At 41.9% G+C, this 23,876-nt stretch overlaps 1 protein-coding gene across 1 annotated transcript in view; it reads left to right on the plus strand.

Moving 5' to 3' along the window:
* The window catches only part of dab1a (DAB adaptor protein 1a), a 383,120-nt gene that overhangs the window by 269,135 nt on the left and 90,109 nt on the right, over positions 1–23,876 (plus strand). Inside the window, exons 5-7 of the mRNA XM_072274548.1 lie at positions 4,909–5,040; positions 5,825–5,944; positions 7,458–7,496. Of these exons, the coding sequence (XP_072130649.1) occupies positions 4,909–5,040; positions 5,825–5,944; positions 7,458–7,496 (291 nt within the window). The remainder of the gene's footprint in view (positions 1–4,908; positions 5,041–5,824; positions 5,945–7,457; positions 7,497–23,876) is intronic.

A 23,876-nucleotide genomic window follows, 5' to 3' on the forward strand; every position in this document is an offset into this window, starting at 1 on the left:
GAGGGCATACAACAAAGCAAAAATCAGCAGGACGATAGAGGATTCGGAAGCTTCTAAGAACCTTCAGAAAGCAACTGAAAGAGTCATTAGGAGGGAAAAGATGAAATATGAAAGCAAGCTAGCAAATAATATCGAGGTTGATAGCAAAAGCTTTTTCAAGTATATAAAAAATGGAAGAGTTAAGAGTGGATATAGGACTGCTGGATAAATAATAATGGGGTCAAAGAGATGACAGATGAACTAAATGAGTACATTGCATCAGTCTTGACTGTGAAAGACACTAGCAGTGTGTCAGGTGTTGAGGGTGTGAGGGAAGAGAAGTGAGTGGAGTTACTATTACAAGGAGAAGGTGCTCAAAGGCTGAAAGACCTAAAGGTACACAAGTCACCCAGACCAGATGAACTGCACCCCAGCATTCTGTGTGTGGTGCACATACTCATGACTGAGATTAATTCTGTTACATGTGCAGTTCGGTCAATGAAAATCAAGAGTTGGGTTTCTTTTCCCTTTCTAGCACAAGAGTGCCAATGTCCATAAAACCATAAGAATTAGGCCATTTGGCCCATCAAGTCTGCTCCACATTCTATCATAGCTGATCCTTTCTTCCCCTCCTCAGCCCCACTCTCCAGCCTTCTCCCCATAATCTTTCATACCATCCATGTCCAATCAAGAACCTATCAATCCCTGCCTTAAATACACCCAACGACCTGGCCTCCACAGCTATAACAAATTCCACAAATTCACCACCCTCTGGCTAAAGAAATTTCTCTGCACCTCCGTTTTAAATGGACGCCCCTCGATCCTGAGGTTGTGCCCTCTTGTCCCAGACTCTCTCACGATACGAAACATTCTTCACACATCTTCTCTGCAGAGACCTTTCAACGTTCAAAAGGCTTCAATGAGATTCCCCTCATCCATCTAAATTCCAGCAAGTACAGGCCCAAAGCCATCAAACGTTCCTCGTATGATAATCCTTTCATTCCCAGAATCATCCTTGTGAACCTCCTCAGAACCTTCTCCAATGCCAGCACATCTTTTATTAGATAAGGAGCCCAAAACTGTTCACAATATTCAAGGTGAGGCCTCACCAATGCCTTATAAAGCTTCAGCATCACATCTGCATAAAAGACTTATTCATAAGATAAGAATGCATAGAGTTCGGGGTGATATATTAGCATGGATAGAGAATTGGTTAACTAATAGAAAGCAGAGAGTTGTAATGCAGGGGTGTTACTCTGGTTGGCAATCAGTGGTGAGCGGTGTGCTGCAGGGGTTGGTGCTGGGCCCACAACTGTTCATGATAAACATTAACGATCTGGAAGAGGGGACCGAGTGTAGTGTATCAAAGTTTGCTGATGATACTAAATTGAGTGGAAAAGCAAATTGTGCAAAAGATAAGGAGAGTCTGCAGAGAAAGATAAAGGTAAGTTAAGTGAGTGGGCAAGAATCTGGCAGATGGAGTACAATGTTGGTAAATGTGAGGTCAACCACTTTGAAAGGAAAATGAAAGAACAGATTATGATTTAAATGGTAAAAAAGATTGCAGCATGCTGCTGTGCAGAGGGACTTTGGAGTGCTTGTGCATGAATCACAGAAGATTGATTTACAGGTGCAGCAGACTATTGAGAAGGCAAATGCAATGTTGGCCTTCATTGCTAGTGGGATTGAATTTAAGAGCAGGGAGGTTACGTTGAAACTGTACAGAGTACTAGTGAGGCCGCACCTGGAGTACTGCATGCAGTCATGGTCTCCTTAACTTGAGGAAGGACATACTTGCTTTGGAGGCAGTGCAGAGGAGGTTCACCAGGTTGATTCCAGAGAAGAAGGGGTTAGACTATCAGGAGAGATTGAGTTGCCTGCGACTGTACTTGCTAGCATTCATTAGAATGAGAGGCGATCTTATAGAAACATAAAATTATGAAAGGGATAGATAAGAAAGAGGCAAGGAAGTTGATTCCACTGGTAGGTGAGACTAGAACTGGGGAACATAGCCTCAAGATTCTGGAACTAGATTTAGGATGGAGATGAGGAGGATCTGCTTTTCCCAGAGAGTGGTGAATCTGTAGAATTCTCTGCCCAATGAAGCACTGGAGGCTACCTCAGTAAATATATTTAAGACAAGGTTAGATAGAGTTTTGCATACTAGGGGAATTAAGGGTTATGGGGAAAAGGCAGGTAGGTGGAGATGTGTCCATGGTCAGATCAACCATGATCTTATTGAATTGCGGAGCAGGATCAAGGAGCCAGATGGCCTACTCCTGCTCCAATTTCTTAGTTCTTATATTCTAGTCCTCTTGAAATGAGTGCTAATATTGCATTTCCCTTCTTCACCACTAACTCAACTTGCAAGTTAACCTTTAGGATGTCCTGCACAAGGACTCCTAAGTCCCTTTGCAACTCAGATTTTTGGATTTTCTTCCCATTGAGAAAGTCTGCATATTTATTTCTGCAACCAAAGTGCATGACCATGCATTTTCCAACAATGTATTTCATTTGCAATTTCTTGCTCATTCTCCTAATCAGTCCAAGTCCTTCGGCAGCCTTCCTGTTTCCTCAACACTACCTGCCCTCCACCAATCTTCATATCATCTGTAAACTTGACAACAAAGCCATCTATTCCATCATCTAAATTATTGACATACAGCGTTTAAAAAAAGCACTCCCAACACCAACCCCAGTGCAACACCACTAGTCACTGACTGGCAGAAAAGAATCCTTTTATTCCCACTCACTGCCTCCTACCAATCAGCCAATGCTCTAACCATGCCAGTAAATACGCTGTAATACCATCGACTCTTACGTTGGTAAGCAGCTTCATGTGTGGCACTTTGTCAAAGGCCTTCTGAAATTTCAAATATACAGCATCCTCTACTTTCCCTTTATCTATCCTACATGAAATCTCCTCAAAGAATTCCATCAGCTTTGTCAAATAAGATTTTCCCTTAAGGAAACCATACTGACTTTGTCCTACCTTGTCCTGTGTCACCAGGTACTCCATAACCTCATCTTTAACAATTGACTCCAAGATCCTCCCAACCACTGAGGTCTGGCTAATGGATCTACAATTTCCTTTCTGCTGCCTTCCTCCTTTCTTAAAGAATGGAATGATATTTGCAATTTTCTAGTCTTCTGACACCATGCCAGTCCATTGATTCTTGAAAGATCATTACTAATGCCTCCATAATCTCTATTGCTACCTCTTTTAGAACCCTAGGGTACAGTTCATCTGGTCTGGGTGACTTGTGTACTGTTAGGTCTTTCAGCTTTTTGAGCACCTTCTCTCTTGTAATAGTAACTGCACTCACTTCTCTTCCCTCACACCCTTCAACACCTTGCACACTGCTAGTGTCTTTCACAGTCAAGTCTGATGCAAAATACTCATTTAGTTCATCTGTCATCTCTTTGACCCCATTATTATTTCTCCAGCAGTCCCATATCCACTCTTAACTCTCTTATTTTTTATATACTTGAAAAAGCTTTTGCTATCAACCTCAATATTGTTTCCTAGCTTGCTTTCATATTTCATCTTTTCCCTCCTAATGATTCTTTCAGTTGCTTTCTGTAGGTTTTTAGAAGTTTCCCAATCCTCTATTGTCCTGCTGATTTTTGCTTTGTTGTATGCCCTCTCTTTTGTTTTTACATTAGCTTTGCTTCCCTTATCAGCCACATTTGTACTATTTTGCCATTTGAGTATTTCTTTGTTTTTGGAATACACCTATCCTACACCTTCCTTGTTTTTCTCAGAAACTCAAGTCATTGCTGCTCAGTTGTCATCAGAGGCGACGCAATCGGCAAACGCCTCTGATCTGGGCCGACATTTACATGCCGGGTGGCACCTAATAAATTAGCTTGTTCATTTCGGGTTTTTTCTTAAAGATGTGCTGGGTGCGTTCCAGCCACCACTGCACCCCTGCATGCTTCGCGGCAATGTGTCGGTCCATAGCCCGGAGGCTGGGGTCCACTGCGGTACAGTATATAACTGCCATCAGGGTCCTTTTACCCTTGCAATTTCTTAACTCAGCCCACAAGAATTCAACATCTTCCAATCCTGTGTCACATCCTTCCACTGATTTCATGCCATTCTTTACCTACGGAGCCACGCCAACCCCTCTGCCTATCTTCCTCACCCTCCAATACAACACCTTGGACATTCAGTTCCCAACTACAACCATCCTTTCACCATGAGTCAGTGATGGCCACAACATCATACCTGACGATCTGTAACAGAGCAACATGATCTTTTTTTTACACTCCATGCATTGAGATATAACATTTTGAGTGCTGTATTTGCTGCCCTTTTTGATCCTGCATCCTTAATGCACTGATACTCACCATGCTAGCTGCAATTTTGCTCTATCATCTGCCTGCCTTTCCTGAAAGTCCGACTGCATGCTATCTTTGCTTTTTTACCATCCATCCTGTACTGAGTCGCTTCACTCTGGATCCCACATCCCTGTCAAATCAGTTTAAACCCTCCCCAACAGCTCTAACAAACCTGCCCGCGAGAATATTGGTCCCCCTCAGATTCAGGTGCAACCCGTCACTTTTGAACAGGTCATACCTCCCCCAGAAGAGATCCCAATGATCCAAGAACCTGAAGCCGTGCCCCCTGCACCGGTTTCTCAGCCACGCATTTATCTGCCAAATTATTCAGCTTCTCCCCTCACTGGCGTGTGGCAAAGGTGGCAATCCAGAAGTTCCTACCCTTTCGATTGGTCTTCCCTATCTACTGACCAAATATGCATCAATCTATTAGTTCAGCAAAGAATATGAATCCAACATGCAAACCAACATCTAAATATACTGAAGGATGACATTAAACGACCAAATAATGGCTAGACTTGCCGTCATACATTTCTTTGGCATATTGCATTTCTTCTATACATATTACTGTGTTTATTGTTGTAGGCTATGCAGCATCACCATGCAGTTCATGAAGTATCATACATTGCTAAGGATATTACTGACCATCGCGCCTTTGGCTATATCTGTGGCAAAGAAGGAAATCATCGGTTTGTAGCAATAAAGACATCCCAAGCGGTGAGTAAAACTTTGAGCATGTGCTTTTATAGATCATGTCAAAGGAAGTCATCTAAAAGTAATTAAAACATTATGTTTAGTGGATAACAACCATTGGTTGTACACTGTGTTTCTTTAATAATATATGTATATCATTGTTGTTGGGTGAATGAAGTCTTTGAGAAAAGTACTGGTAGGTACGAAGCAGCTTCCTTATTCGACAAAACAAGAGACAGCAGGCATCATATGGAGATGCTTTTGGTTGAAAGGTCAGGCTGGCCCAAGAGGGGCTCAATATTTTATGTGCTAAACACACGACAATGCTTTCTTTGAAACAACACTCAAACTTCACTCCTCCTGATTTTCCAAGAAATTTATTTTCTGATGATGTCCCCCCCCCCACTTCCCTCTTTTTCTATTCCCTACTCTGGCCTCTTACTTCTCCTCACCTGCCTATCACCTTCCCCTGGTGCCCCTGCTTCTCGCCCTTCTCCCATGGTCCATTCTCCTCTCCTATCAGATTCCTTCCTCCTTCACACCGCCGACATCTAAGTGAATTTTAATCAGCACTGTCTGGCCTGGCTTTCTAGGAATCCATTGTTCACTACTGCCTTCCAAATTAAATTTGTAATACATACTCAGATGTGAAGGTTGGTAGACAAAGTCATTTACTGAATGTAAATGTGCTAAACCCAAATATGTTCTTAGAATCATTAGTTAAGTGATGCCAAATTGTTTATGTTCTCATTGTAAAAAAGTCTCCATTTGCAGACTATGCCTTATTTTCTTTCATTTTGACTGTTAGGCTGAACCTGTAATTCTTGATCTACGAGATCTCTTCCAACTCATCTATGAACTGAAGCTTCGAGAAGAGAAGGAAAAGTTGGCTCAGAAGGACAAACAATGTGAACAGGCAGTTTATCAGGTAAGCACTAAAATGCTTTCAGTCATGAGGAAATGGAGATCTCAAGCAGCACACTCCATTTTCCAATCATTTTCAGAAAGCATTGTCCTTTGTTTTCTGCCATGGTTGATGGTCTTTCAAGATCTGCTCAGTGAAGAGCAAATATATTTGACTTTGCTTACACCAGTAAACTCATATTTGTTTTCATTTATCTGGTGTCATTGATTTGGTTCACAATATCTGTCCAAGCAGTTTCCTGGAACAACACACACACAATGCTGGAGGAACTCAGCAGGTCAGGCAATATCTATGGAACTGAATAAACAGTCAATGTCTCAAGCCAAGACCTTTCTTCGGAACTGAAAAGGAAGGGGAGATGCCAGAACAAAATGGTGGGGGGAGAGGAATACTAGCTAGAAGGTGATAGGTGAAGCCAGCTGGGTGGGAAAGGTAAAAGGTTGGAGAGGAAGGAATCTGATAGGAGAGGAGAATGGACCATGGGAGAAAGGCAAGAAGCAGGGGCACCAGGGGAAGGTGATAGGCAGGCGAGGAGAAGTAAGAGGCCAGAGTAGGGAATAGAAAAAGAGGGAAGTTGGGGGGCGGAATCATCAGAAAATAAATTTCCTGGAAAATGCCCTAAGTGGGACAGCTTCCTTTGGTCCACCTCAACTTCCTGGCAGACTTGCAATTTTTCAATTTCTAAAAGGTCAGTTTTTCGACTGGCATGTGTCTATACCAGTCTAGACAATTCTTTGGTTGTTCATTGCTCCCATAATCTTCATATTAGTAGTCAAATATAAAATGTAAAAGTAGCTGTTTTGCCACATCATTCCAGTAAATTTTACCTCAGTCAGGATGTCTGGGCAGGAATGCAAACATGGCAAAAAAAAACAATAGCCATCTTGTACCAATGGATTCTATTTTGAAAAATTGAACTTCATGCTAAACTTCAATCGGAAGAAGTATTTAAAATTATTCTGTTGCTTTCCACTGACCCTATGTTTGGACATAGTTTGAGAAGATGATATTAAGGACTTTCATTATGAAGGCATGTCAAGAATCCTGATTATCTCAATCTAGCTCTGAATGGACTCTTACTGTCCATTTTAGATCAATGCTATAATTGTATTCAATGGGAAGTCTCGCTTGCAGAGGCTAAGAATGGAATGTTAATTAGTGAACCCGTATAGTTGAGATTTTTCTCCCAATGTTACATGAAGCATTGTTTTTGTTTAGTTTTGGAACCCATGTTTTGTTAAGCATGGTTACTTGATCTGGGGTTGTCTTTGCATCACTTATAATGATTAGACGAAAGGAAACAAAATTAAAGAGAAATTATCCTTAAGATCTATGTTTGTTTCAATTTTTCCGACCACTAATCCAGAAATGAACTATTTTAATTGACTACAATATATCAATAATTGCTTCTCTTTTACTTCACAAATTCTGTAACCTTGACTTTCCCAAACAACATTTGCTTATGCTTGTGCTGATTTTCTCTCTCTCTTTACATTTCTGTTTAATTCTAATTCAGACAATTTTGGAGGAAGATGTAGAGGATCCCGTCTATCAGGTAAATTGAATAACATAGATCTATTTCTCATTTAAAAATAAATAAATAAATCTGTCTGGATTTACTTTCTTGCTGAAGTTGAGATCTAAATATTTTCAATAAATACAATCAATATTGGAATGTTAATGGGATTGTCATAATGGTTTTTGACAATGGGATAAAGAAACAGTCTGGATTTTCAATAATCTTTTGTTGATACATATACTAGAATTCATTGTTTTACTCATTGAAATATTAATCATTTGAATGTAACAAGTAAAATCTTCCACTAACTGAGAAAACTTAGATGACAATTAGGCATTCACCAGTTTCAAAAATATTTTAAGACTGTTTCCCGTTAGTGCTTCTTAGTTCCAAATCAGAATCAGGTTTATTATCACTAACATATGTCATGAAGTTTGTTGTTTTATGGCATAGAAAAGTAACTAAATAAATATTGTAAAAAGAGCAAGATAGCGAGGTAGTGTTCAGGAATTCACGGACCATTCAAAAACCTGATGGTGGAGGGGAACAAACTGCTCCTAAAATATTGAGTGGGTGTCTTCGGGCTCCTGTACCTCCTTCCTAATGGTAGTAATGAGAAGAGGGTGTTCCAGACTGATGGAGTTCCTCAGAGATGCATCCCACCTTTTTGAGCCTTTTGAAGATGGTCTTCCAATCGTCTTTTCCGTTATGAAGACCAAATGATTTATTTTCTTTCCTGTTTTGTTATTTTGTTAATTATGGTGAACCAGATTAGCAGAACATGAGATGCTTTGGCTAAAGTAAGGAGCAACTCTAATACACTGTAGTTGCAGTAACCCAAATGATTGAAATTTACTAAACTGAGTTACCATTACTGAGATATCTGTGCATGAAATGGGTAGTTGATTTTATCAATGACATGGGGGGTTGGCCATTTCTATCCAGATCAACAGCTATTTCAATTTGAAATTGGTGTCTGTTAATACTGTTGGCTCTGAGGCTGAAAGTAGTGAATTCATATCCCACATCAGTGCAATAATTTTAAGGCATTTGTAGCCACAACCGAATTTTACCAATTTGATCCTGCAAAATGCAAAATCTTAAAACTGTTCAGGATAAGTGACTGTGAGATGAAGAGCAGATTGCAGGGAGAAGGTGAAAACCACAGTAACTAACAGAATTCACGTGAGTAGTACATTGTTTCTGTGCGCCCCACTGTTGTACTAGATACCCTATTCAACAAGAATAATGTGTTTATAAAGCACATTTAATGTAGCAAGCTACTCATGTGTCATCAAGTAAAATTTGACACCCAACTACATGTGATGATAGGACAAATGCCTAAAAGCTTGGTCAAAAATAGAAGTTTAATGGCGTGTTTTAAAGGAGAAAATGGAAGTTAGAAAGGGAATTTCAAACTGACGCTTTTAATTCTGAGACTATTGGGAATTTTAGAGGAGCATAGATAACTCAGGGGTTTGTAACTGGAGAAAATAGGGAAAAGGGGGTGTAATAATGAGGGGATTCTGCATGACAGAGATAGATGCGAAAACTGTACAGCATTATTTAAAGAAAATCTATCCAAACAACACCACCGAGAACAAGTAATTTGTTTATTAGTTTCAACATTGTTGTTGGGATCTTGCTATGTGCTATTTGGCAACAAGGCAATGCCACATTCCCAAATTATACTTTGGCTGGAAACACTTGGAGAATTTATGACTTCTATATCCCATGATAAGACCAGCTGTTTTGAAAGAACATGCCACAGGCTCAAGGTTAGTTTCTAACCCACTGTTGTAAGACAATTGGATGGAACCCTAGTAAAGTAAGACCTCACAGTCTACCTTGTTATGGCCTTGCAGCTTATTGTCTGTCTGCACCACCCTTTGTCTGTTACTGTAACACCTCATTCTATATTCTGCTATTGACTTGCCTTGCATTGCCTCAGTGCACTGTTGCTTTGAAATGATCTGTATAGGTGGCATGCAAAGCAAAGCTTTCCTCTGTACCTCAGTACATGTGACAACACTAATCCGATTTACCAATTTGCCACCACCACCCAATGACTTAATTGAAACGCATGTTCTTCTTTTGAACAGTTTTCTAGCATTCTCTTATGACACTCAGTTCATTGAATCAATGTCAGTTTTCGCAGCACACTCATCAGACCAATTATACTGTAACATATCTCCCTATAGCCTATTGCCAACCAACTCCATCCTGATTCTCCTAACACCCAACAACATTAGGACAATTTACAGCATCAATTAACCTACCAACTAGCTATCCTTTGGACATGTACCTTAATTAAATGGGCTATTTCTTCAAAGAGATTAGCTTTATTTGTCACATGTACATCAAAACATTCAGTGAAAAGCGTCATTTGCATCAAATCAAATCAGCGAGGATTGTGCTGGGGCAGGCAGCAAGTTTCACCATATTTTTGGCACCAACATAGCATGCCCACAATTTACTAAACCTAGCCGTAGGTCCTTGGAATGTGGAAAGAAACCGGAGCACGCAGAGGAAACCCATGCGGTCATGGGGAGAAGGTATAAACTCCTTACAGCCACCTGGTACAGTCAAAGAAACCAAATCCAAAACAATGGGACAGCATTATTCTTTTTGCAAGACAAATAGGGAGCCCTGCCCACTGACTGAACAAATCACAAAGGCTTGGGTACACAGAGTAAGATTATTTTGTTGCACATTCAATGGATGGGAAAACATAGAAGATGCAACCTTTGGTTAAACTCTCTAACAGAAAAATCTGGAAACTGAGTCTAAAAATGTTAGCAGAAGTCAGTTGGGTTTTGACTAACACTGTCTATCAGCTTTAAGATTGTTCAGTTCATACAGTCAGTGTCCTGATGATCGATTCCATATGTACGAGAAGACCCACCTTCTGATGAGTCTTCTGATAGTCTGAGTTGATCTAATACTGGCTGTGTTTCACAATCCTTCAAAAGCTCAAATCGAGTGACACCTTAAAGAATATAATCCTCTAGAAAGACAAATATGTGCCTGACCTTGATAGGTGGTATTAGTGATTTTCTTTTGTAAAATACACTGGGCAAAGCCAGCAATTCAATCAAACAGTTCAATCCCATCTACAGGATTAGGGCTGACTCTCACTTAAACCCACTATTTTTGTTAGTTTTATTTTAGTATTTCATCTTAAAGGGAAAGGCAGTCAAATTGAATTCACCTCTACCCATCTGAACTACGCTTCAAGAAGCGCGTTGCAGGAAGCGGCTATCTAATTAACATACGAAAATCATTCTTTAGTAAAGGGCTTTATGGCTGAAACGATTTGAACCTGTTTTAAAAACCTTTGGGTATTGGAAGCTTCAAGTAGAGGTCAGCTACAATTGAAAAGACTCACACTCATTTCTTTAGCAAACCATTTTTAAAAATTAATAATTGACGTCTCCCTCATTCAAGTTTAAATTCATTGTTTTTGCTGAACAAGTAAGAGTAAAATGTTGAAGGTACAGGAGACTTGAAAGAAAATATATCGCATTAGAGATTAAAGTTAGATAAACCCTTGCCAAATATCGATGAAAAGTTCCAAGTCCCATATATGACATCTTTTCATAATTGAAACACAGGTGATTAATAATTTCAGTACTTGAGTCCTGTTTTGTTATTTATGCCTAGAAATTTGGTTCTGCTCATTTTTGTGTTCATAGTGGCACTGGAAGTAATATTAATGTCCACCCAGTTTGCAGAACACTGTGAATTTGACCAGAGATATTTGAAACAATTTTAGAGTGGTTTGCACCCAGAAACGTTCTAAAGCTCAAATGCCAGAGAGAACATATTCTGTTTCCTGCTGCTTCAGACAATTTTGCTGCATACCAGTCTGAGAAGGGTTTCATCCCTTTGAAGGTGCTTTGCCCAAGGCAGTCAAATACCGGTGAAGCTATGGCATTTACAGAGGAGAGAAAGGAAGACAGCTCTTAGATTCACTAAAAGACACATGGAAATCCTCATCAAGTAAGATCTGCCAAGCAGAGTGTCAGGTGGAGCAGGAGATCAGATAGGATCAGTATAGAAAGAATCTAGTAAGGAATGGTCCCTCCAGAGGTGAGAGTCCCCAGTCATTTAAGCAAAACAGCAAAAAATTTTAACCTCACAATATATAAGTGAGTTAGAGCCAATTATTTCAGGATTAATTGACTGTAGTGTTATGATCAGTGCACATGGTCTAAAAGTGGAGTACTTGATAATTTATTACGTGTAACCTGAGTACTGATGAACTGTGTTGAAGATTGGAGTGCGTAAGTGGGTAAACTTGTTTGGGGTCCATAAATTTGAAGAATCCTTATCAAAGTACCTTAATATCTGTGCAGTGAAACCCTGTTCTGCACTCTGCAAGAAATGAGGCTGGTAGCATTTTACTGGGACATGCCCTGGGAGCTTTCCTCATCTTCCTCTTCCTCTTGGTCCTACCAACCTTCAGCCTGAACCTCCACCCCGCCCCACAGCCTCCAGCTGCTCCTCCGGCACCAGCTACTGTCTTCAGGTTCTGAGGTTGTTCAGCGTGGAGCATGCTACAGTGTTGCCACATCTGCTGAACGTTCTGCGGGGCACCACTGGACTGATGCAAGCGGTGGAATTTATTCGCAGAAAACCAGTGTGGATTCACACCATCATTCTGAAACATGTGGAAGCAGTGCCAGAAGCTTGCGTAGAGCCATGATTTGGTGAGAGGAGTAGAAGGCATCCCTTGTACCCCAGGACCCAGCCCACCGGGCAGAGCCATCCCCACAACATACTTGTCACATTATTTTGTTGCTTGAGTACCTTCCTGGAAAACATGGCTTTCACCATCAGGAATATCTGGAGATCCACAACTACCTGTTGATTTAGGAACTGTAAATCATTTCTATTGAGGAACATGTTTGGGTTGATACAGGAGTTCTTTTAGGCACATGAGAGCAGGTACTGGCTGTCTGTACTGTGGAAAGTTAATCATGCAGGCAAATCGCAGTGCCTGAGGTGTCCCCTATTCTTGCTGTGATCAGTGTAACTGTATTTAACTATTTCCAAATACAAGATCACTGTGACCTCAGTGACCACTGTAACGTTGCAGTGCATAGCAAACTGTGAGACAAGACTATCTTGACCACCAAACCCTTCCCCCCCCCCATTTAGAGATTGAAAGTCTAGGTGCAAGAGCTTAAAGGTCTTCCTGCAGTGGTGATGACTGCATTGGATAATGGAAGCTATGAAAATGTTATTCACCAAGGAAAGCTCCTGGTAAAATGCAGTGTCTCTGAAAGTTTATGGGAGTAGGCGCTTCATTCATATCACAAACAAGAGAAAATCTGCAGATGCTGGAAATCCAAGCAACACACACAAAGGGCAGGAGGAACTCAGCAAGCCAGGCAGCATCTATGGAAAATAGTAAACAGTCAACGTTTTGGGCCCAGACACTTAATCAGAACTCTTCATTCATATTTCTTATTGCATCTTTGATCCCGATGTCCCAATCCAGCTTGCATAGTCAGTCACAGCCAGATCAGTGCCTCCAGGAATGAAGTGATGCCAAGAGCTATCACCTCTGAGCCAGTGACTGAGTAAGTTTTTTTTTTGTCATCAGCAAATTGCGCAAAGTTGAGCCACCTGCAGTAATTTCTAAGGCTGCCCAACCTGGTCTCCTGATGTCGGCAGAGTGTCTTTTTAAGCAGAAGTAAATAGAACAAAATAGGGCAAAAAGAAAACCGTACTGATATTGTGAGAGTTCAGTGAATGGCGTGTACTGATAAAGGAAGAAACATGCAGTGCATGATTTGTGATGAAAAATGCAATAGTGTGCATTGCACAAAAAATGGGCCAGTTTCTTGATTGGTGTAATTTTGCCCTGAGAAGATAAATAGTGTGAACTTACCCACACTGAACTGCACTAAAAAATGCTAATGATCCAATTTCTTGACCATGGTGTCCTACAGAAAGTGTCCTTAATAGCAGCAATCAGTGGTTGCTGGAGAACCGGCAGGATAGCCTTTGATCCTATGCTTCTCACTTACTTGTACCTCTATATATCGAACTATACTATAAAGTCTTATGAAATTGTTGATCTTACTCTTACTATTGATTTTTCTTTGCTCCAACTTCTTAAATCACCATGTGCTTTCCTACTCTTGCCTTTTTGCTTTCCGCTTTGTGCTGGCACTGTCACAGTACATTGTGTTTGAAGCTGGACATGAACCAATCCGTGAAACAGAGGAGAGCATTTACCAGGTACAAACTTTTGATCTAAATATTCAAGGAGTCATTTTTGTGATATATACTGTATATTGTTCCCCACTTCTTAAGAAAATCAACAATAGTGTTCAAAGGACAGAAATTTTCGATTTAGAGATACAGCATGGTATCAAGCCCTTCCAGTTCAATAAGCTGCACAGCCCCATTACACTCATGTGACCAAATAATCTAATAACCCATATGTCTTTGGAATATGTACCAGAGTACCAAGAGAAAACCCATGTGGTCATGGGGAGAACAAACAAACTCTTTGCTCACTGCGGTGGAATTAAACCTGGGTCACTGGTGCTGTAATAACATTACATTAACTGCTGAACTACCATGCTGCCTCAAAAATACAATATATTGAAGTTTATATTGATGGTATAAATGTTTCTTTTTTTTACATAATTTTCACAGAAACATTTTAGCATAATTTTCATTAAAATGATCAACATGTTATGGGTTAATAATTGTGGCCTAACAGATAGCAAACTAAGCAACCTCTCAGTGTAGTAACAAGGAAGAGTCTTACACCACTTATCAGGTTTCTGTGCGGACATTACAGTAAGACATCACTACGACAGAGTTAAATAGGTGGCATAAAACAGCCACTGTGTGAAACAACTTTAAACAAAATTGAAGAAGTTATATGATTTAACTTCAAAATAACTACTGACATCAATTTATGTTGATGTTGTCTAGGAAACAAGAAAATAATTCAACCTAATTTGATGCAGTGACTCTGTAAATGCATTAGCAACAGTTGCTAAGTGAACCAGTCTCTTATTGTGCTGTCGATTTAATTTCAGCATTTCCAAGCTGATGGTTTGAATAATTATGGACATTGTTTATAGTGAAAGAATTTACTACAAATATCATATCAATTAAAATGTTTTGTTTGCTGTATATGGCAATTTGGATTACACTACAACAGTTTGTTCTGTTGACTTCAATGCTAGCATTCTGTTCTCTATCGATAAAGCCTGTATAACTTCTACTGTGTGGTATATATTCCCATCACGTACCTTTATAAAGGTCACAAGAGCTTGACCTTGTGTTGCAAAAATCTTTTTTAAAACATGAAAATGTTTGATTTGCTTATTTTCCACTGTCCATTGAGTTGTACATATCCCATTCGGATCCAAAACAAGATTTCAAGTCTTCCAAGTCTGAATATAATGTAAAAATTGAAAGAATGTGAAATATTAACTTCTACCTTGCGGATTAATGTGGAATAACTTTTTGGATTCAAATAAAATTAGTGCAAGCCTCATTAGCTTCATTAGCCCAAGTTTCATGGCAATAGTTAAAAAGAAATAAAAAAAGACAATCTACCATTTAACTGAGTAAAAATAATTACGTGTTTAAATAAAATACAGAACAAATAGAATACCACATGATGGAGGAATTCATCCAGTGCACATTGTGCGCTATTTTGATTGACTATAAATGAACAGAATCAGCACAAACACCTAGTGCAGGTAATGGACTACATTCAATCATTGTATTCTCCAAATCTTCATTTTCATTGTAACTTTCAAGATAATTGTTAATACCTTCAAATTAATCGTAATTTTTAACATGTTGAAGTAGTAAAATTGTTTCATTTTCACTCCCAGCCACCTCTGGCCTCTCTAAGTCTGAATGCTTGAAACCGCAGTGAGCAAAACAGTTCTAAATTGTCTTAGTGCTTATTTCTTGCCAACTATCAATGACAAGAATCACTGCTTTTTGTGTACAAGCATGCGCAACCGAAGCTATTTAAAAACCATTCGCTCTAAGCACAGTGTGGTGTCTAATGGCCACACAAGTGCATGTGACCAACATTAGTTAGAAATTGTTCAGGAACATTTTCCTGTCTCACTTAAGTGGCATGGTTTCCCAAATAGACAAAGCGAATGCTGGCTATTTCTGAATTAAGTTTGGTTCTTTAAGAGTTGTCCCAAATAGGCAGCTGCCCTGATTAACTTATGGCCCGATTACACAGAATCCACTGTTTTTGGCTTACTTAAAGAAATTATAATTTGATTTTAGATGAGCGTTCAGTTACAGTAACTTCAATGCAGTATTGGTATTGCCTTTCACAATTCAAAGAAACTTTCCATGGAGTTTATTTGAATTGTGAAGGCCAATGCCAATATAAATTCATTGCTATATTACTCCAATAGGACACATTTTCATCCCACAATAGCATCTATTTCTGTAGTGCCTTTGAAATAACAAAAAGTTCCCAAGATTCAGTGAGATGTAAGTAAACAGAAAACAAGATTCTGGAAATAGTTTTGAGAAATGGAGATGAGGTAAAATTTAGTTCTGTCAGTGTTGAAACTGGTGTCATGTCTTTTGATGAGGTGTAGCTTGGAAATGAGAGGGCAGGAGGACAGATCACACATCCTTGGTTAAAGTGATGTGATAGGTTAAGCTGTGCTTCAAAGGAGGAACGAGAGCTAGAAAGGCAAAGATGTTCAGTGAGGGAATTCTAAAATCTAGGGTTTGGACACCTTGAAGCCACAGATGTTCCTTCTGAAGTGGAGCGATTACATCCAGTGACAAGTAAGGGATCGCAATCAGAGGGATGACGAGAACCAGGAAGAATTTTAAAATCCGGATGAGAATTTTTAAATTAGGACATCATTACTCCCCAGAGTCTTGCACTTGGAACTTCTTGATTTAATACGGTCAATTAGGTTTCATTTCCTGCCATAACACTGTAGCAGTTCCAGCCAAAGTCAGCTATGATATTCTGTATGATGGTGATAAAGGCTTCATCTTCAGTCATTGATCGCGGTTGCGTCTCTCAGTGCTTCTACACAGTCTTCTAGTTGCTGGGGCTGCTTTGCTCAGTTCCTTCTATCCAGCCCTGGGCAAAGAATTACTAACGATGGCTTGTTTTTGGATGCCTTTATGTCCTTCAAAGATAAATCCTGGCCCTTTCATTTACATGTTGATTCTCATCCAGAAATATCAATTTCTATATGGACTCTGAAAAGACACAATTTTAAATAATTATCACCCTTTCTGACCCACCCCAGCTCTAAATTTTCAAGCACATTTATGGATGAGGAGACATTTCCAATTAATTCAGGCATGATCAAGACTTGCCAGTAGTTCCATTTGCAGAATTCATTTCCTGGAGCTACACCATTCTTGCCAGGAACTTTCTGAAACCAAACAGGCTGCTTGATAACACATTTGTCCTACATTTTACCTACCATTACAGAGGCTGCCTTAATTTCACCTCAACAACACTGTGGCCACTTCATTGGTTGTTATCACGAGACATGATTATTCCAATGCCCTTCTGAGTGGTCTCTTTATACACACTGTAAAATTCAGATCATGCAAATTTTGTCCCAAATGTTCTGGCATGCACCAATCCTATCTTTCCATTAGCCTTGTATTTTCTAACCTACACCATTTCCCAATTTAATGATGTCCTATTTTGAAAATTCTCATTCAGATTTTAAAATTCTTCCTGGTTCTCCTCATTCCTCTGTTACGTACCCCGTAACTGGGTTGCCAAACCAGCAGAAATGGATCACTCAGTTGGAGTCTGGATTACTAGAACTAAGAAAGTTTTATTAAAGAAACAAGCAACACAGTACTCTAATCAAAAGGATAATGAATGCAACAGTTCAGCAATGATAAACATACATGTACACAGAATTCAGATAACAGGATCAATCAATCTCTAATGGTTGTCTAGGGGCAAATGACCAGTTTCAAAGTGACGCAAAGTTCAGTTCAGTTCGCAGTAATCGCTGCCGTGGGGTTGGACAGTGTGGGGGAAGGAGAGAGAGAGCAAAAACGAATGAATATTCAAACGGCTTCCACACACAGACCTTCGCAGTCAGCTGTCGGGCGAGTCCTTTGTGATGTCATCTGAGGTCACCAACCGTGACCCCTCCGTTTCCAGATACGATCGTTTCCCTGCGCTGAACCTGGCACCCAGGCAAGGGTGGACACACACCGGGTTCCCGCCGATCGTGCCTTTCCACCCTGTGCGTTTATGGCCCGGTACTTCCCACCGACTTGTGAGAGACGCACCGCTTCCAGGGTCTTGTTACCTCGGATGTCGTGTGTGTGCCTCCGCGAACCTGTCCCTTTTTATCCCCCTGCTGGGATATCGCCTGTCCATCACTTCAAACAGTTCAGGGTTCAAAGGGGGAGCCGCTCTTGACAGCTCTCCTTCCTTCATTAACATCTCCCCATGCTGCTCCGTTGTTTTCCTTATCTCTCTCTCTCCTGAAAACAGGTGGCAGACCAACTGCTGATTCCACTGGTGCCAGCACAGGACAGCTACATCTTAATCTATGTGTATTCTTGTCACACTTCCCCCCTTTAAGGATTTTTACCGGGGGGGTAAAAATTACAAACATAAATACATTATTTGATACACACACAAATATACATCTTTATCAGCTATTTGGCTAATATAGCGAATTTGAAGTTGTCAACACCTGACAGACAGTCAGCCATCACATTTTCTGTTCCTTTTATATGTGTTATTAATAATCCTTTAGACCAGGCTCCAACTTAGCAAACTTCATAGTGGCCAAAAACACTGATGAATTGCGATCAATGTAACCTCTCATTTGGTTTTGTCCCAGACCACAATAACAAGGGTCGTCCCATTCCGACTTAGTTTTCTCTCTCAAGGGCTTAGTAGGAGGGGGAGGGGTAGTGACCGTAGAGTTATTGCAAAACTTCCTACAGTACCCCACCATCTCCAAGAGCCTTCTGAGGGCCCTCTTGTCTGTCGGGGATGGGAGGTCAGCGATAGCCTGCACTGTAGCTTGCATCGCTGCCAGCTGCCCCTGTGTCACCACAATTCCCAGATAAGTGACCTTCGTGTGGCTGAACTCATTTTTTCCAAGGTTCACTCTCAAGCTGGCCTCAGACAGCCGTATTAAATTGCCAATACACACCTCTGTGTTCGTCAGCCCTTTAGTCACTGAATTACTCATTCTATATGGATGTTGCTTGCTATGCTGACCTATTGTAACAAACACAACCCAACGTCCCAGTTCTTTGCATCGCCTCGGGACAATCAAACACACGGGTGCGAGTCGTTTAATTACTTCTCCTAAAGAGTCGCTTTGTTCAGGGATTAAGGGAGAGACCTTATCAGCAGAGCTGGCCAAAACAATAGCCTTCTCCCATCTGGTCAATACCATACTCATCTTTTCAAGATGGTTTTTTTCTCTTATCAGGGGGACCCTAGCTTCATTGATTTCCGCGCTAACTCCGCCTAGGTTTGTTAGCATATCAAAAGCCTGTGACCGTTTCAGTTCGCGTCGGTCATAATCAATAACATCCTTCCTCCTGGGCAGCCGGTAAACCTCTTTCATGATTCCACCAGCTGATTCCTCCAGCACCGCAAATTGTCCACCGGGGGGTACCTTGTGGGCCAGGTTAAAAATCTCATCCCCATAACTCTTTTGCACCACCCCCCATTCCTCACCTGCGGGTACGGTACTTGGTTTCCCTTTCTTCCTTAGCACTTCCTCCTCCACCAAAACCATCAGCCCCTCGTCTCGTTCCTGCGCCTGCATAAGTTCTTTCCTGGCTAATGCTAAGTCTATCTCAGCTCCCTCACTACCTCTTGTCTCACTGCACTCCTTCTTTTCACTTTCTACCCCCTTCTCGTACAAGGCTGGCAGAAACGTCTCAGCTAAATTTACTACTGTGGTCCCGTGATGAACCTGTGAGTCCATGGGCGGGGCCTCAATGCTGGCAGGCTGACCTGTCAATCTCACAGCTGGGAACATGATTCCCCTGGCGACGTCATTACCGAGCAAGACTTCCACGCCTTTCATCGGTAATTCGGACCTCACCCCGATCGTGACTAGTCCAGAGACCAGGTTGCTTTGTAAGTGTACCTGGTGCAAAGGGACTGTCTCTGTCCCTCCCCCAATACCTTTGACCTTGACCTCCCCAGTCTGGGTCTCTGAGCTAAACTCTAATACACTCTTCAGTATCAGTGACTGACACGCTCCCGTGTCTCTCCAGATCCGCACTGGAACTGGGTTTAACCCCTCCTTCACTGACACCAATCCGGCCAAGATAAACCTCTCGCGCCCTTCCTGAACTTTGGCAGACCTGTCCTTCCCTAGCGGTTCGTTTACCAGCTCGATACAGCCAGTCAAAATTGCCGTTTTTCCTTTTCCCGTCTCCTTCTTTGGGGCAAAGCACCTGGACACAAAGTGTCCGACTTTCCCGCAATTATAACAGACGACCCCAGGAGACTTCCTACTAGACTGCTCCCGGTCTACCTTATCCTTCTCACTAGTCCCCGGCTTACTTTCTGACTTTTCCGGCGGACTCTCCCCGCCGTCCTGACTACCCTTCTGGTAGCCTTTACTCGGAGCAAACTTCATTTTATGCGTCAACGCATACTCATCCGCTAACTTAGCAGTTGCGGCTAACGTTGCTGCCTCTTTCTCATCTAGGTAGGGTCTCATACCCTCAGGGACACAACCTTTAAACTGCTCAATCAGGATCAGCTGTAGCAGTCTGTCATAATCCCCCTCTACCCCCTTCGAGGCGCACCAACGCTCACAATATGTCTGCATCTCACGGGCAAACTCCAAATACGTGTGGTCCCACTGCTTCCTCACATTCCACAACCTCTGCCGGTATGCCTCCTGGTCCAACTCATAAATCCTGAGGATGGCCTCTTTCACCACCTCATACCTCTGGGCATCTTCCGCGGACAAAGCTGAGTAAGCTTCTTGGGCTTTCCCTTTCAGTACACTCTGAAGCAAAACAACCCACTTATCCCTCGGCCAGTCCTGACTTATAGCCACTTTTTCAAAATGGAGAAAGTACCGATCCACGTTGGTATCGTCAAATGGGGGAACCAGCCTAACCTCCTGGGTCGCCCGGAACCCTCCACCTTGGTTCGGCACGAGCCCCTGCTCCGCCCTTAACCTTAACTTCTCCAGCTCGAATTCCCTTTCCCTCTGTTTCTCCTCTCGCTCCCACTGTCTCTCTCTCTCCCCCTCTCTCTCCTGCCTTTCTAACTCTTTCTCTTTCTCTTGCCTTTCTAACTCTCTTTCCTTCTCTTCTCGCTCCAACTGTCGTACCCGGAACTCTTTGCTCGAGTCTCCGTTTTTCAAGCTGTACCTGTACCGCGTCTCCGGCAGGTTTTTCAATAGACACCACCTCCAGCTCGCCTTGGGGAAACACATTTTTGATACATAGTGCTCTACGATAGTTCTGTGTATCTCCTCTCTCCTCATTGTCGACTTCCCCTTAGCAAGATTCAACCATTTGGCCACAGCTACCAATTCCGATTTCCTGGCATCCTCTAATGCCTCCAAGTTCGCGCCTTTATAATTTCCTCAGCCTCCATTTCTGCTGTTTGTCTTTTCTTTCTTTTGGGAATTTTGACCCAGTCAATTTACTCCGTCCCAAATTTAGCGTTCAAAATCGCGGACGAGAACCCCACTTATGTTACGTACCCCATAACTGGGTTGCCAAACCAGCAGAAATGGATCACTCAGTTGGAGTCTGGATTACTAGAACTGAGAAAGTTTTATTAAAGAAACAAGCAACACAGTACTCTAATCAAAAGGATAATGAATGCAACAGTTCAGCAATGATAAACATACATGTACACAGAATTCAGATAACAGGATCAATCAAGCTCTAATGGTTGTCTAGGGGCAAATGACCAGTTTCAAAGTGACGCAAAGTTCAGTTCAGTTCGCAGTAAACGCTGCCGTGGGAGGTGGACAGTGTGGGGGAAGGAGAGAGAGAGCAAAAACGAATGAATATTCAAACGGCTTCCACACACAGACCTTCGCAGTCAGCTGTCAGGCGAGTCCTTTGTGATGTCATCTGAGGTCACCGACCGTGACCCCTCCGTTTCCAGATACGATCGTTTCCCTGCGCTGAACCTGGCACCCAGGCAAGGGTGGACACACACCAGGTTCCCACCGATCGTGCCTTTCCACCCTGTGCGTTTATGGCCCGGTACTTCCCACCGACTTGTGAGAGACGCACCGCTTCCAGGGTCTTGTTACCTCGGGTGTCGTGGGTGTGCCTTAGCGAACCTGTCCCTTTTTATCCCCCTGCTGGGGTATCGCCTGTCCATCACTTCAAACAGTTCAGGGTTCAAAGGGGGAGCCGCTCTTGACAGCTCTCTTTCCTTCATTAACATCTCCCCATGCTGCTCCGTTGTTTTCCTTATCTCTCTCACTCCTGGGTGGCAGACCAACTGCTGATTCCACTGGTGCCAGCACAAGACAGCTACATCGTAATCTATGTGTATTCGTGTCACACTTCCAACTAAGATCCCTTGCTCATCTCTGAATATATTCACTCCACTTCAGAAGGCTCTGCATTCAAGATCTCCAAATCCCGTCACTGAATCTGTTTACCACATCCACTGCTCTAACATTAACAACTTGTTTTGTCACTTCCTCAGTGAGTTCAATCAGGCTTGTGAGGTATGACGTGCCCCATTCTGGCAATCCTCGTCAGACAATGCTTCTGCAAATGCTTGTAAATCCCACCGCTAAGAAACTTCTCCAAAAGTTTTACCACCACTGAAGTAAGACTCACTGATCTATAATTCCTAGGGCTATCCATATTAAGTTTCTTGAACAAAGGAATAACATTTGCCATCCTCCAGTCTTCTGGTACTGCTCCTGTGGCCAGTGAAAATGCAAAAATCATCACAAAAGGTGCAGCAATCCCTTCTCTCACTTCTCATAGTAACCTGAGGGCATATCCACTCTGTTTCTGTGACTTAACTATCTTAATGTTTTTCAAAAGTTCCCGCACATCCTATTTCTTAACATTGACAAGTTTCAGCATATTAGCCTGGTCAACACTGTCCTCATATTTGTCAAGATCCCGCTCACTGGTGAATACTGAAGCAAAGTATTCATTCAGGACATCCCTACCACTTCTGACTCCAGGCACGTTTCACCTTTTATCGCAGATCGGTTCTACCCTCACTTTACTCATCTTCCTGTTCTTTACATTCTGTAGAAAACCTTGCTTTCCTTAATCCTACTCTCCAAGGACTCCTTGAAGTCCATGCCATCTGTTCCTACCCCTACAGTAACCGTCAGGCAGTTGTGATTGCTCTCTCTGAATGCTCATCCACCCAGAGATTTGTCATCTGACCAGCTTCATTGCCTGGAACCTGATCCAGCATGGCCTCTCCTTTGGTCAACCTGTCTACATATTGTGTCAGGAGTCCTTCCTGATCCAGCATGGCAATCTGTCTACATATTGTGTCAGGAGTCCTTCCTGGACACACCTAACAAATTCTGCCCCATTTACACATTTTGCATTAAGAAGATGCCAATCTATATTAGGGAAGTTGAAGTCACCTATGACAACATTATGTTATGTTTGCACCTTTCCAAAATGTGTCTCCTGATCTGCTCCTCAGTGTCTGTTTTGCTACTAGGGATCTGTAGAATACTTCCAACGGAGTTATTGCTCCCTTCCTGTTTCTGACTTCCACGCACAGTGACTCAGTAGTCATGACAGCCTCCTTTTCTGCAACTGTGATAGCATCCCTGATTAGCAATGCCACCCCCATCTCTTTTCTCTCCCTCCCTGTCCCTTTGGAAACACTAAAACCTCAGAAAATCCAGTAGCCATTCCTCTCCCCGTGTCAGCTATGTCTCTGTAATAGCTACAACATCATAATTCCCTACACTGAGCCATGCTCTAAATTCTAATGCAGCAGTCTAAAGATTTTTACCTTTGAGGTTCTGCTTTTCAGCTTCCTACTTAGCTCCCTAAAGTCTCTCTTAAGGATCTCATCCCTTTTCTTGCCTATGTCATTCGTAGAAAAAAGGTACCTCAGAGCCAGACCTAGAACCAGAGAACTTGTCTCTGCGGCTTTCTCCTGGTAGGTCATCCTGTTCTCCCTCCAACATTAATCAAAATGGTATACCTGTTACTGACAGGAATGGTCACAGGGGTACTCTGCACTCTCTGCCTGTTCCATTTCCCTCTCCTGACAGTCACCCATCCACCCGCCTCCTGCAACCTAGTCCTTTGTTACCGACTAGCATGTGTGGTTCATTTGGCCTGAATGAAGTGTCGGAGTGACTATTGCGTTGGTATGAACTATTGAAACCAGGTTATCATAGGGTGAACTCCTAACAATGTATACCTTTAATATAT

This window comes from Mobula birostris, chromosome 12, assembly GCF_030028105.1.
Source record: "Mobula birostris isolate sMobBir1 chromosome 12, sMobBir1.hap1, whole genome shotgun sequence".
NCBI lineage: Eukaryota > Metazoa > Chordata > Chondrichthyes > Myliobatiformes > Myliobatidae > Mobula > Mobula birostris.